This window comes from Vanellus vanellus (assembly GCF_965231255.1).
Source record: "Vanellus vanellus genome assembly, chromosome: 11".
Classification (NCBI taxonomy): Eukaryota; Metazoa; Chordata; class Aves; order Charadriiformes; family Charadriidae; genus Vanellus; species Vanellus vanellus.
In genome coordinates this window covers 8,915,954-8,928,966 of record NC_138916.1, presented here as the reverse complement: position 1 = coordinate 8,928,966, position 13,013 = coordinate 8,915,954, and the positions used below count along the sequence as shown (strand labels likewise).

Here is a 13,013-nt window from a genome sequence, read left to right as displayed (position 1 = left end):
TTTAGGAAGAATGGGCCTACATGACGTTAGATTTTTATGGAACTAATGCAAGTTGTTTTGCTATGTTTTTTTTATTAAAATACGTTCTTCCAGGTTTTTCCCTATAGTTGATTAATAAACTGAAGGGAGGTGAGACTAGGAGTAGGTTCTGCTGATGGTCTGTTCCCATGTTGGTCTGTACCATTGCAGAAAATTGATACTTCTAAGCTAATTTGTACAAGCTTGACAGATTTCTCTGGAGAAGTGTGAGTTTACAGTGATTAGAATAGTGTGCCATTAGGTAACTTTTTACTTCTCTAGACATGTAAATTTACAAAATGTCTAGTCTACGTTGTCAGGTAGCTTAAGGTGGTATTGAATCTGAAGACGTACTGCTTTTGGCAAAATCCAAGTTTCTAGGTTGAATAAAAAATACTTTTTGCATTGAAAGCAATGGAAAGAAAAATATCAATACATTTCTTTCTGTAACTGGGATGCAGTAAAATAACAGAAGTTAGACAGCAGGTTTTTTTGAAGTTTATTTTTCCAGAACTGTAGTTGTTCTATACCAGCTGGCATGGAAAAAAAAGTGCGCTATTATTACGTTAGCTGTGATACAAATATGTTTCAAGGAAAATGTTCTCTGATTAGTGTATTAAGTTTCCCCTGATTACTTTTGCTGGTATAGTTTTATTAGAAATAAACTGCGGTATAGCTGGAAACGATGCTGAATCTCACCATGACCATCCTGTGGCCTTTGCTTTCCTACCTGTGGTTTGTGGTTAGGATTAAATACTTTGTCAGTCCTTCTGTAGTCATGTCTGCCAAGTGAAGGGCAGATCACAGTAGCTGAAGCTGGTTTTGTCTTTGAATATGAAATCTGTATTATAGTTAGTTTCTAACTTATATCTGAAGTTGAAATTAAATACTGTATAGGGAGTTTTAATTTTTCTTTTAAATGCATTCCAGTAATTCAACCTATAATGTTTTGACTATGGATGTTGCTTTCTTGATACTAACAAGTATGTAAAATTAACTGTTGCTGTTTTATGTTGTTTAGACGTGCCCATGAACGGCCTCCTCCGCATCCTCACAGAATGCATCCCAATTATGGTCATGGGCATCACATTCATGTGCCTCAGACAATGTCTTCCCATCCTCGACAAGCTCCAGAGAGATCTGCCTGGTTAGTAATTGGATGCTACTGTAGTTCTTTGGGACTGGGGACAAAAGACCATAATGTGCTTATCACAGTGCTGATAATGCTGGCTGTGATTTTTAAATAGTTTAAAATTTGTAGATGTTGATATGACTTTGAAATACTGCTTTGAGTACTCAACATCTTAAATATTTTTCTAGGGATTTTTGTCCGTTGCTTTTAAAACGGAATTGAATATTACTGACTCTAGGTAGTTATTTCAAGGTTTGATTTTAAAATAGGCAAGCAAAACACTGCTGAAGACTATTCTTACATTTATGCTCTTTGTGAAATGCAGGTTTGGATTTGAATGACAAACTAATTTATTCTTTCTCCTCTTTGTCTGAACTCATTTAAAATTGCATCAGGCCCACTCATGAAGGTTACATTTAAGTTCTGCAATATATTTATTATTTAAAAAAAAAAAAGCTTTTGCCCATTAGATAAGAGGTGCATATGTGACAGCGGCGGTTCCCACAGCATGAGCTACAGAGAAGACTCTACATTGATAATATTACTGGGCTCAATAAATGTGGAGTTGTCTCTAGTGATTTATTATCCTAAATCTTCACAGCTGATTTAAAAACTACGTTTAGTTACAGTAGGATTAAGACTATTCCTTAGCAAAGTTTAAATAAGTTTAAAAAAATTCTTATGTAAAAGTGTTATGGTAGCTGTGCTGTGTTGTATGCTTTCCAAAGCAGTGGAATTGTATCTAGGAGTCAAGATGTACCTTTAGTGTAATGCCACTTTCATTCATGTGACAGGGAACTGGGAATTGAAGCTGGTGTGACTGCAGCTACGTACCCTCCAGGGCCCTTGCATCCTCACTTGGCCCACTACCATGCACCTCCTCGACTTCATCACTTGCAAATAGGGGCTCTTCCTCTAATGGTAAGGAGATAGCTTATGAAAAACGATTATCATTGGTATTGTAATTATTTTGTTTGTCAGGAAAATTATTTTAAGGTTTATTGCATTTAATTGGACATGTATACATTACAGCAAAAGTTAGTGGTTCAATTGAAGAAGAAAATACTCCAGTGTTTCTGTGTTACTCCCAGATAGGGAGCTAGAACAGGCTCATGACTACTAAGAGAAAACAGTTTAGGACACTAACATTTCTAACTTCAGCGCCTGTAAAACGAAACATACTTGAATTAAATGTCACTTGCATTGCAATGCATTGACCCTCTGCATCTGATTTTTAAAGTTCAGATTCTTCTTAATGAGTTTTGGATTGTTAAAGGCACCAATTTTCCAGCCAGTGCCTGAGAATTAGCACTGGTGCTTTATTTTTACGGTGTGTATACAGCACAGCTAGAATTCCACCTAGAGATTCAGTTGTTTTCAAATAATATTTGGTGTTCATCAACCTAATTCTGTGTGATGAAATATATAGTTTTGTAGCATGAAGTGTTATAAGCAACACGAAGTGTGAGGGTAGACTAGTCTCTTCTTACACATAACTTCTTTTTTTTTTAATCTACAGTAGAAAACCAAGGCAAATCAGCATAACTGACTTTTACAGAGTATTATTTTTGAAAGAATGTTTGTAGGTTTATTTAAAATATTTTTAATTTTGTTTAATGGAAATTCATAGAGATAAAAATTTAGTGTAATGGCATATGTTTAGTGTTTCTATGTGGTATTCTGTGTGGCTCGTTAAAGAAGTTTCTTCGCTTTAGGTTTACCATAGCAGAGTCTGAGGCAAAAATCTCCCCATCTTCTTATTCCTCATTGGATTCTTTCTCTGTTTCCAGGTGGCTGTTAAATGTCCTTAGCTTGTCAGTTTGCAGCCTCTGCTGACAGTAATAGCTTTTTTATCTCTTGGTTTGTACCCGTCTCAGGGCCTTCCTTTGTGTAACTGTGTAGAAGTTCCAAACAAGTTCAACTTATCTAGGAGAAAGTCTGCAGCTTGTGGCCTAAGGCTTCAGCAACTTTACCTACTAATCAAGCTAGGTAATCTAATTAAAATTGTGGGCCTACCTGTAAGCAAATGCTAAAATTGTAATTAGAAATCAACCTGCAAGTCTTGTCCATCCAAAATTCCTCTGTTAGTAGCCAGAATTTACATCTAGGAATCAAACTGTAAATTTATGATCAGTACTGTAATAGCTGTTTCTTCAGTCTGGTCTTACATTGCTTGTTCCTTCCTATTTAACTAGCAAACATGATAATAATCCTCAAGTGCTTCCCTGTTATATCAGTGTTGGTAATTCTTTGAGGCACAGCTTGCATACTTACCACAGACTTTCTAGAGCAGCTGATAGAATTTGGTATTTTAGTGTTACAAGATTCTTACTGCATAACCTTATCTCCTGTGCATCATCTACTCAAATTAAGATTTTCTGCATTCTTCTTCAGTTAGATATCTTGTTTTTTTTTCAAGTGGATGAAAAATGGCTTGACTCCCACACTTATTTCCTGTGTTGTACTGTAGCTGATAACATCAGTTGCTTTAGGTTCTCAAAGAGAAAGGGCCCTCCTAATAGATCAGGGAACTGCAATTGCATTAGGAGGCAGCAAGTTGAACATCTGCCTATTTTACGTCATTTTCGATCAGGGCTAATAAGTCAATTAGGGGATCTATTTCCACTATTGCTGTGAAGTTTCTAGACACTTCAGGGTTCAGCTGATCCTTCTATTTCAGTGTGATGAGAAACTTTAACTGTATTTTAACTTTCATAGGAGTATTCCTACAATGAAAATGTTACACAAGCAAGTAGTTGGGACCCCACTGTTTATCTTGGTTTTAACGGTAGAATGGAAGACAGCTGCAATAGAGAATCTTCAGAAGTATTTCCTGAATGCGTGATAAAGTACTTCAGGGAGTCTTGCCCTTCTGCTCAGTAACTGCTGTTAGTAATTGATGAAGTGGCAGATGCAATAGGGTGGCAGATGCTCTGCAGAAACTCGTGCACGTGTTTGTGTAAGGATATCCAATCTTCATGAATCTCTGGATGAAGTGGAATTGAAGTTGTTTGTGTTTTGAGTTTTTGTATACCCTGTAGTGAGAGCACTTTTTACAGTACATAGACTGCTGTAAGCAGTACTTCCTCAAATGTTTGGGGTCTGGTTAGGACCTTGCTATGATCACATAGAGTCTTATGACTTTGAAGTTGTGTTCTGAGTCTCGGACTAATTTGAAGTGTATTCAGATTCACACACTAGAAGAACATAAAGACAGGTTAGAGCATTACTAGAAGTTATATATACAATGAGTTCAAAGCATTACAAATGCATTTGATGATTCTACCCCTTCTATGGCAATAATGAAAGCCAAAGCTTTCTTCATTTGCATGCATGTGAGAGTACAGCAGATCTGTCAGCAAAATTGACTTTGAATATAGAGCAAGTAGTCAGTGAAGATTTTCATCTAACAAACTTAACTGGATATTAAACAAAAGTGCTATTTTAGTTTTTATACAAGAGAAAGATTAATTGCAGCTGTCATCTGGTTTTTTATTTTCATTGTAACTCTAGGACTAAGGGCAGAGGAGGAGAGGCTGAACAGTGATTAGGGTCCCTCTGCTAATGTTAATATTATGAGGAGTGGTTTTTTTCTTTCAGTAAGTACAGAGGGTACTAAATAGCAATTTACAAGGCTCATGAGTTGTATTTATCATACAGATGTGATCAAATGTTGATGTTCTCCATTCTTTACTGAGTGGGGGGGTGTCTTTTAAAGTAACTCATGCAGTAGCTCAACTAAAAAATTCATATACGTTGAATCCACTTTCTGAAATAGCATGCTGCCCAATAGGCAGTGTGCCTTTTTCCTGTCTGCTCTGCAGTACTACAATCCCTTCAAACTACTGCCAGACCATAAAGAGCATAATGGATTATTTTGGCATTAATGACACTAGTACTCTGATATATCAATTTCATATCTTACTTGGATTGCAGGTAACCTAATCTTCATCTAGTCAGTGCTGGAATGTAGACTGCAGTCTTAATCCTTAGGGAGACAAAACGATAAAGATCTGTTGGGGGAGATAATTAGCATTCAGCAGCTTTGACAGAACAAATAGAGGGTGGGGGAAACAAAATCTCCTTTTCTATTACCTTGGTTGAAGAAACTTTCACCTGTTTAAATGTTGCTTCCAGAGGAATCCTAGATGAAAAGCAGTTAAAAAGAGCTTCCTTCGTATCTATGTAGACAAGGATTAAGCTGCTTCCCTGTTTGATTTAACACAATTACTTTAAGTGTGACCTTGGATTAGAGTAGTTTGTGTTCCCACCATTGCTGCTTTAATGCCATGTATGTACTGAGGAAAGATAGTCTGTCAAAGTGATTTTTACCATGGATTCCATTCTGGACAAATATCCATTCTGTGAACTTGAACATTTTTAGGAAGAAGCAACTGAAGATCAATGCATGGCATAACTAATGAAACATCAGACAAGAAAGACACAGGAGAGCAGAGGCTTTTTTGTTCCTCTGTTCTTACCTGATGCTGGTGCTTGTTGTTAGATGCCACTTCAGTTTCTGTTTACTCTGAGTGACTTTGGCTGCCCAGCACCAGTTGTCACATCTAGGTGGACAAGATGGGAATTTACTTAATTTAATAAGCTGAGATGGATGTTAAAAAGAACATGAGTTTGTCATAATGAACTATATACCAGCCATCATTTTGACTAGCTAAACCGTACTTATGGCTGTAATGCATATACAAGCAGAATTCCTTTTCTTCTCTTGCTTCAGGAAAGAAGAGGCATCCTAGTTTGTAGTGAAATCTGTAAGGGGAAAAGTCCAAAAAGAAATCTCCAGAGGTTTCTAAATTTGGCCTGAGGGCAGCCTGAAATGGTCCCCTTCTCTATACTGTCATCTCTCCTGTGTCTCACTGTCGTGGTGTAACCCCAAGTGGCAATCAGGACCACGTGGCCTCTCACTTATTTCCTGCCTCACCCAGTGGGGTAGGGGAGAAGAATTGGGGGAAAAAAGGAAACCTCCTGGGCTAGGATAAAGACAGCTTGATAGAACAGTAATGGAAGAGAAAATAATAATAACAATAATGATAAAAGAATATACAAAACGAGTGATGCAATACAGCTCACCACCCGATGACTGATTGCCCAGGCTGTTGCAAGCCGCGATCGTGGATTCCTGTTCCCCAGCCAACCTCCGTTTATATACTCAGCATGATGTCTATAGTATGGAATATTCCTTTGGCTAGCTTGTCCTGTCTATGCTCCCACTCCGCTTCTATGGGAAGCTGAAAAAGTCACAGAATGGTTTAGGTTGGAAGGGACCTTAAAGTCATTGACTTAATGCAAGCATTACCTAGCAACAGCAAAAACAGTATGTGTTATCAACATTATTCTCATGCTAAATCCAAAACACATCAGCTGTAATTTTATTCCAGCTGAAATCAGGACACTCATGTTTTCCAGATGTTATCCATTTACCTGAATAACCAGAATGCTATGTTTAGCTGTAAAATCAGTTGTAATTTTGTAATTTCAAAGATTATAATATTTCTAAGATTTTTTCAGGATTCAAAAAAATAAAAAAGGATTAGAAAAATGGAGAATAGCGTGTTATTTGCTGTAAAGTTTCAGAAGTCTGCAGACATTTATTTAGAAATAGTGATTTAGTTTAGCTTTGAAACAGGAACTTGCTTGGAATATGAATTTGTTACTAGGACACTTAAAATATAAAGCAGTGATTTTTTTAAAAAAATCTGTTCTGTTAAAGAAAGGGTTATTTTTTTTAATTGGATTTGTTCCTTTTTGTCATTTAAGGGTGGGGTGGGGTGGAAGGTTAAAACTAGAAGGTCTTGTTTCCCCCTGCTTCCATCTTATCTTCTTCATAATCAAAGAAGAAAAACAAAATCTCTTCAGCTCTAAACTGATAACTAATTTTTAAATGGAATATAGACCTGAAGTGAGAAGCGTTCCCTATGTGCCTTTTAGCTTAGTATGCTTTTACTCTTGTTTAGATGAATAACTGACTACAACTGGTCTGGGATTTTGACTATTTAAAACTTAAGCAACAAACCTGCCACTGATAGAGTATTCTGTTCAGCTTGTTGTTTTTAAAACACACAAAGCTGTCATAGATATTTTCAGGTCATGTTATGTGCAATAGTGGGTTTGGGGGGGGGTTGTGGGTTTTTTGGGGTTTGTGTTTTTTGTGGATTTTTTTTTTTTTTTTTTAGTTTCTGTTTTATAAAACATATTGTGAATAATGGAGGCTATCTGCATGCCTCTCAAATTGTTTCAGTTACCTGTTAAAGAAGTTCCTGGGATACGCTGTTCCAGTCCTTGACTCCAGCTGCCTCTGCCTTTTTGAATTGTGTCCTGTTGATTGTGAATTTTGCGGGAGGGAAATTATCTGGATTTTGGTTTGCTAGCTATGGTTTAATAAGTCTCTATAGGCTGGATGCAAGCCTTGAGAAGACTCCTTAATTTATCTATGAACCTAAACTGTAGCTTGCCAGGCAGGGGGAGCTCTCTGGATCATAACTTTAAAAAAAAAAAAAAAGTTACTTATGGTAACTTAACCTGTCTCGGGTATTATACATCCTGCTTTTGTATGCTGTCCCCCCCTTATTCTTCTATTTCAGAGCCTTCCTGGTTTGTTCCTTTAACTGTTGAAAAATTAGGAGGGATTTGGAGGTGTAGGCCAGTAGGTCCTTGTACATTATGGTAGATGTTTGCTGGTCAGAATAATATCACCCAGCGTGTAGCCATACAGGCATCACAGCTCTAAGAGATGCAACTGTTCAATACAAAAATGCTAACGAACTTCCTGTAAAATATCTGAACACTTAGCTTATGGCTGTAACTTAATGTAGCAATAGTAGTTCAAGATGAATTTTAGATTTGAAATAGCCTTGATTAGCTGCATCAAATTTAACTGCATTTTTCAAATAAGAAAATGGACTTTTGTAATGCATCTGCTACTTTTTTCTTAGTATAAACTTGAATTACTGTTCCTCAGGTTTTTGTAGAATATTGGCTACTGAAGAATGCTGATTTTATGTTCCCCTCAGACACAGTTACAGTTAGGTTTTAGCTATGCAGCACACATTATTTGCTCCTTCACACAGTGTCTCTCTATGAAACCTGCGAATTTTCCTTGTTTGAATTTGGTTTATTAAGATTTTAATTCATTGGCTTTACTTCTTTTTGAGTATTGATGTGGACCTGAGTGATTAACTGGATAAGCTTATTGTTTGGATTTGTTTTAATATGTATGAAGATTGTACTTAATGTGAACCATTTAATAAAAGGCTGGGATGGACAAATAAGTAGTACCATACAATGGGAGAATATCTTCACTGACTGTGGCAGCTGAAAGGCAAAAATATTCTGGAAAGGCAGAAGGTGTTGAAAGGAAGGTAGCAAGGAAGATCTTTCCTGCAGGTTATCTGTTTCAAACTGTTTCAGAATGTTTGTGTTGTAAATGGTTCAGACTTAGCCTTGAATTTTTTAGTTGTTGCAAATTTCTGTGGTAGTGGGAAGTGTCAATATAAAGTGCAAAACAAGAAAATAGTTGATACTTGGAAACAGTTCTTGGCAAAGTTGTACTGGAACTTGCAGGCCTAGAGTATATTGCTTTAAAGCATGTAGTATAATTTGACTGTATCTGAAAGAATACATACAAACACTGCAGGCTGGCATTACTTTTAACTCTTTACTTTCTTCATTAGCTTTAAGCTTTTCCTCTTTTCTTATGTTCAATATGAAAACTTACTGAAAACACGCTTCCATTTGTGTGTGAAGCTGTTTCAAGAGAGCTCAAATCTTCTCTTTGCATTTGAAGTTGTCAAAGGGATTTTAATCAGACTGTTCTTAGTTGGGCATTATTGATAGTTTGCTCTTGCCCATCTTTCCTCCAGCTTGTAGTCACAAATATAATTAGTTCAAATCTTGCTATGTAGCAGACTGTTTATTCTGCAGGCCTAGAAGAGCTATTTTTTTCTTACAGAGTTGTTTTTTCAAATTCAGTGTTTTATTTGGCCAGAAAGCTGTGCTCTCACAATATTTTATAGAAGAGCCTGTACATAGTGTATGTTCAGGTAATTTTGCAGAGGTCTTATGCCATTCCCCATCACGAGAATATGAAGGCCCTTTTATTAGCATGAAAATGTATTGTCCCACCCAATAGTTTTGTTGTCTGAGTTCTGTAGTTCATTGTGGTACACACTCTGAGAAATTCTTGGTTGGTTTTCTAGTGATAAATTTAGTAGATTTCTTAAATAGATAGTCCCCAGTAGCAGAATTTGTTCCAAATGGGAGACCTGTCCAGGTGCCCATCACTGCAGTTTATCAACTCTGACCTTTGGAATTGTAATTATTGCATTGCAGCAATACACCTGTAATGATGCACTATCTGCACTATCAGATGCATTGTTTTCCAACAGGCTGTTTCAAGTCCTGGGGAATCAAAAAACAAGTGGTGAAAGTCACTCCTGAGACGGGGGTTAGGTTTTGTCAGGAGTTTTCTTTCCTCTGAGTGGAGGCAACCGATTCACGATGCAAGAACAGGCAATGGAAACTTCCAAATGATGCCAGCCAGGTCTGTGCCTAGTAAAAAACTGGGACAACAAATATGTTCATAGTGTGGATGAGTGACCTAGTTCTTGAAGTGCATTATCTGTAATTGGAGGACAAAGTAGAATTACACACTGAAGTGGAGAATGGATCATAAATCACTGATTATCTAAGACAGATTTCTTACAATGTAGTCTTTACAAATTATTGTCTTTTTGATGCACTCTCCCAAGTTCCTTTGTTACAGCTGCAGTTTTTATTGTCAAACTGTAAGACCTGTGACACCAACAATGTCACATGAAGTGTTTAGGCATGCAGATGAATATACCTGTCTTGTGATATAAAAATTCTATATTTGCAGTCATATTGAATTCATGTGTTAGTATATAACCTCTGTAAATACACTCTGCATATTGCATAACAATTCAGATCTTTAAATTGATCAGCTGTTAGAGTTCGCAGCAGTCATCCTGTCTTGCTTGTTTCCCATCTCCGGCTCTAATTAGTACCAGACCAACAGATAAGTAGGCTACTTATGAGAGAGGCACCTCTTGTATTAGGATTCTGGAAATATTCTGCGAAGTTAAATCTTCAGTTTCTGTTAGTCTATTTTGTAAAAGTCTAATACTAATATTGTGGCTGTATTTGTGGCTTATATTGGCACTGCATGATCATCGTTAACAAGCACCATGTAAACTGCTTTAAAATAATCAGATTCTGTTTTTCTTTTCTGGAAAAATCAATATTTAGGGCAGAGAAATTTTTTTTCTATCCCTGTCAGCTTTTGATTACCAGTCTAGATTTGAAAAAAATATAGAAAGTTTAGCTTATTGGTCTGTTACGTTATATGAGTAACTTTGTCTGGGCCTATGCTTTCTCACAATGCGTTAATTCAGTTTTACACCTTTATGTATGTTAAGCTTAGAAGTGTCTGCTGGAAATAAGGAGACATACATGAATACCTGACTTCACGAATAATATCTGGGATGTCTGACTTGTTGACAGCCTCATGAGATGAATTTTGAGCTGTCATGTGCAGCAGCAGAGACGTTACCAGCTGATAGCACAGAAAGGAAGATAGTACTTCTGAAGTACTTACTGTTCTTTCCAAATGAGCTGCTGCTTACAGTCCTTGTATCAGTGCACTCTACCTGATTAAGTAAACTGAATCTGCTGGTCACTTTGGGTTTTTTCCTCCCACCTGTTCATTAAAAATTGCTGCTGGTATGTTTCTGACAAAAAGTCAATACCGTTATTCATTCATCTTGCGGGGGTAAAAAATAGAACGCAGAAGCCCTGCTCTGCAGGTGTTTTCCTGTATGAAAAGCGCTGGTGCTTGAACTGCCTGTAGGGTACATCTCTGGACACTGGTATTTTGTTCACTGCTTGTATCTCAATATGCAAGGAAGTCAGTGGATGCTTGAAGACAGAGTGTATGTAGAGTGGACTGTGACTTTAGATGCGAGTTTTGAGTGTCACTTTTTTTTATCTGCCTCTAAATTTGAAGTGTGTTTGAAGATGTTCAGTTGTTTTGGGGCAAGATAAGGATATTGGCTGGTATTTTTTTTCAGACTGAGTGTTAGCCTTGTTTCTTCTGTGGTACCAAAAACTGACATTTAAGAATCTATAGCAAGTCCTTTTTGTAACTTCATGTGTAGCTTTTAAGTGTTTTGTTTACAAAAATAGGAAGATATTTATGGTGGTTTATACAAAGTAGGTTGAGATTTTGAGACTTGGGAAGTGAGACCAAGCAATACGTAATGCAGATGTGGAGAGATTATAATGGAGGATCTAGTCTTACTTCTGGTTTGCTTCTGGTTACTTTTAGAGAGCTGAGTGGTGGTGTGTTATGTCATCAGTTGGAATTGTATGCTCCAGCTGAGGAGTATAAAGAATAAGTGATTCAATAAAAGCAAAAGGATCTTAAATTTTACAAAGTGAACAGTAAAATACTGAAACTGTTCTGAATAGGTTTAACTTAACGTCTGCTGTTTGAATAGGTACCAGACATGGCGGGCTACCCTCACATCCGTTACATTTCATCGGGATTGGATGGAACATCATTCAGAGGCCCTTTCAGGGGCAATTTTGAGGTTTGTAATAGAATAAAACTAGATATATGTCAAAATGTGTCATAAGGGAATACGGGGAGGGTTTATGGTAGAGCTAGTTGTGTATATATAGATGTAAAAGAATCATAATGAAAATACCCTTTATTTATGGAATGACCTCACTATTGTCAACTGGGATAAAAGCACATTGAAAAGTCAGTCAATAGAAGGTGCCCTGGACAAAGTAGGTGTAGGTGGTTATTAACTGACAGTACATCTTGCTCTGCCCACCGGCCTCGTTAGTAGGATGCAGTATTCACATGATATGTTGGTAAAAGGTAGTGCTGTCTCTGAAAACTGTGCCAGGATCCTCCTAGTGAGGGTGCAATTTGGCAGCTTTAACAGTGCTGTCCTGTTCATGTAGTGCAGGAACTGAAACTGAGGGAAGAAAAAAAAAAAAAAAAAAAAGAGAATAAAAGGTATCAGATGCAGAGAGTTAATGACCTAGTCCACTGAAAACATCTTCAGTGACATCTCATGGTTCTAATAAACTCATTGCTGGAGAAAAATAAATCAGTCATTGTATTTCAACTTAAGCAACGTTATTTTTTTCTAAGCCTTAATGACTGCATTTTAATTGCAACTTCCTCATTAGACACGCAAGTATGTGTGAACATACTGATAACCATTCCTAGCTGACAAACAATTTCTAATTTTTTTAGGAGTAAAATAGCGTTTCCCTGTTGCTTAAAAATACCAGGCTGCGTTGTGTGGGTTTTTCTACACAAACCCATCATGTTTCCCACACAACATATTCTTTTCTGCTTTGCCTGAATTTGAATAAGTTGGGAATTAAGAGTTTGTCTTTCTGCGAATGGGTTAGAACAAAATTAATATTTACTCAAGGTACCTGAAATAACAGTTCTTACACTGTTTATTCCTTGTTGGTTTTTTTAGGAGCTGATTCACTTGGAGGAACGATTAGGGAATGTTAATCGTGGAGCAACACAGGGAACTATAGAAAGATGCACGTATCCACATAAATACAAAAAGGTGAGGATTTCTCAAATTGTCACCTGTCGGTAATATTTCTTGAAAAATGTAATAATATTTACATTTAGCTTAAATCTTCAGAAATACCAGCTTCAACAAGTGCATGTTTTCTGTATCTTGCAATTTTCAAGGATTGTAAGCAAAGCTTACAATGTCACTTCTTAGATAAAACTAAAAATTTGGTCCCTAGATAAAGAGCTACTGTAACGTGATAAACAAAAGTGTTT

The 13,013-nt window shown here is 36.8% G+C and overlaps 1 protein-coding gene across 1 annotated transcript in view; it reads left to right on the top strand.

Moving 5' to 3' along the window:
- The window catches only part of RNF111 (ring finger protein 111), a 42,755-nt gene that overhangs the window by 27,316 nt on the left and 2,426 nt on the right, over positions 1-13,013 (top strand). Inside the window, exons 8-11 of the mRNA XM_082488571.1 lie at positions 1,040-1,165; positions 1,945-2,071; positions 11,683-11,775; positions 12,691-12,786. Of these exons, the coding sequence (XP_082344697.1) occupies positions 1,040-1,165; positions 1,945-2,071; positions 11,683-11,775; positions 12,691-12,786 (442 nt within the window). The remainder of the gene's footprint in view (positions 1-1,039; positions 1,166-1,944; positions 2,072-11,682; positions 11,776-12,690; positions 12,787-13,013) is intronic.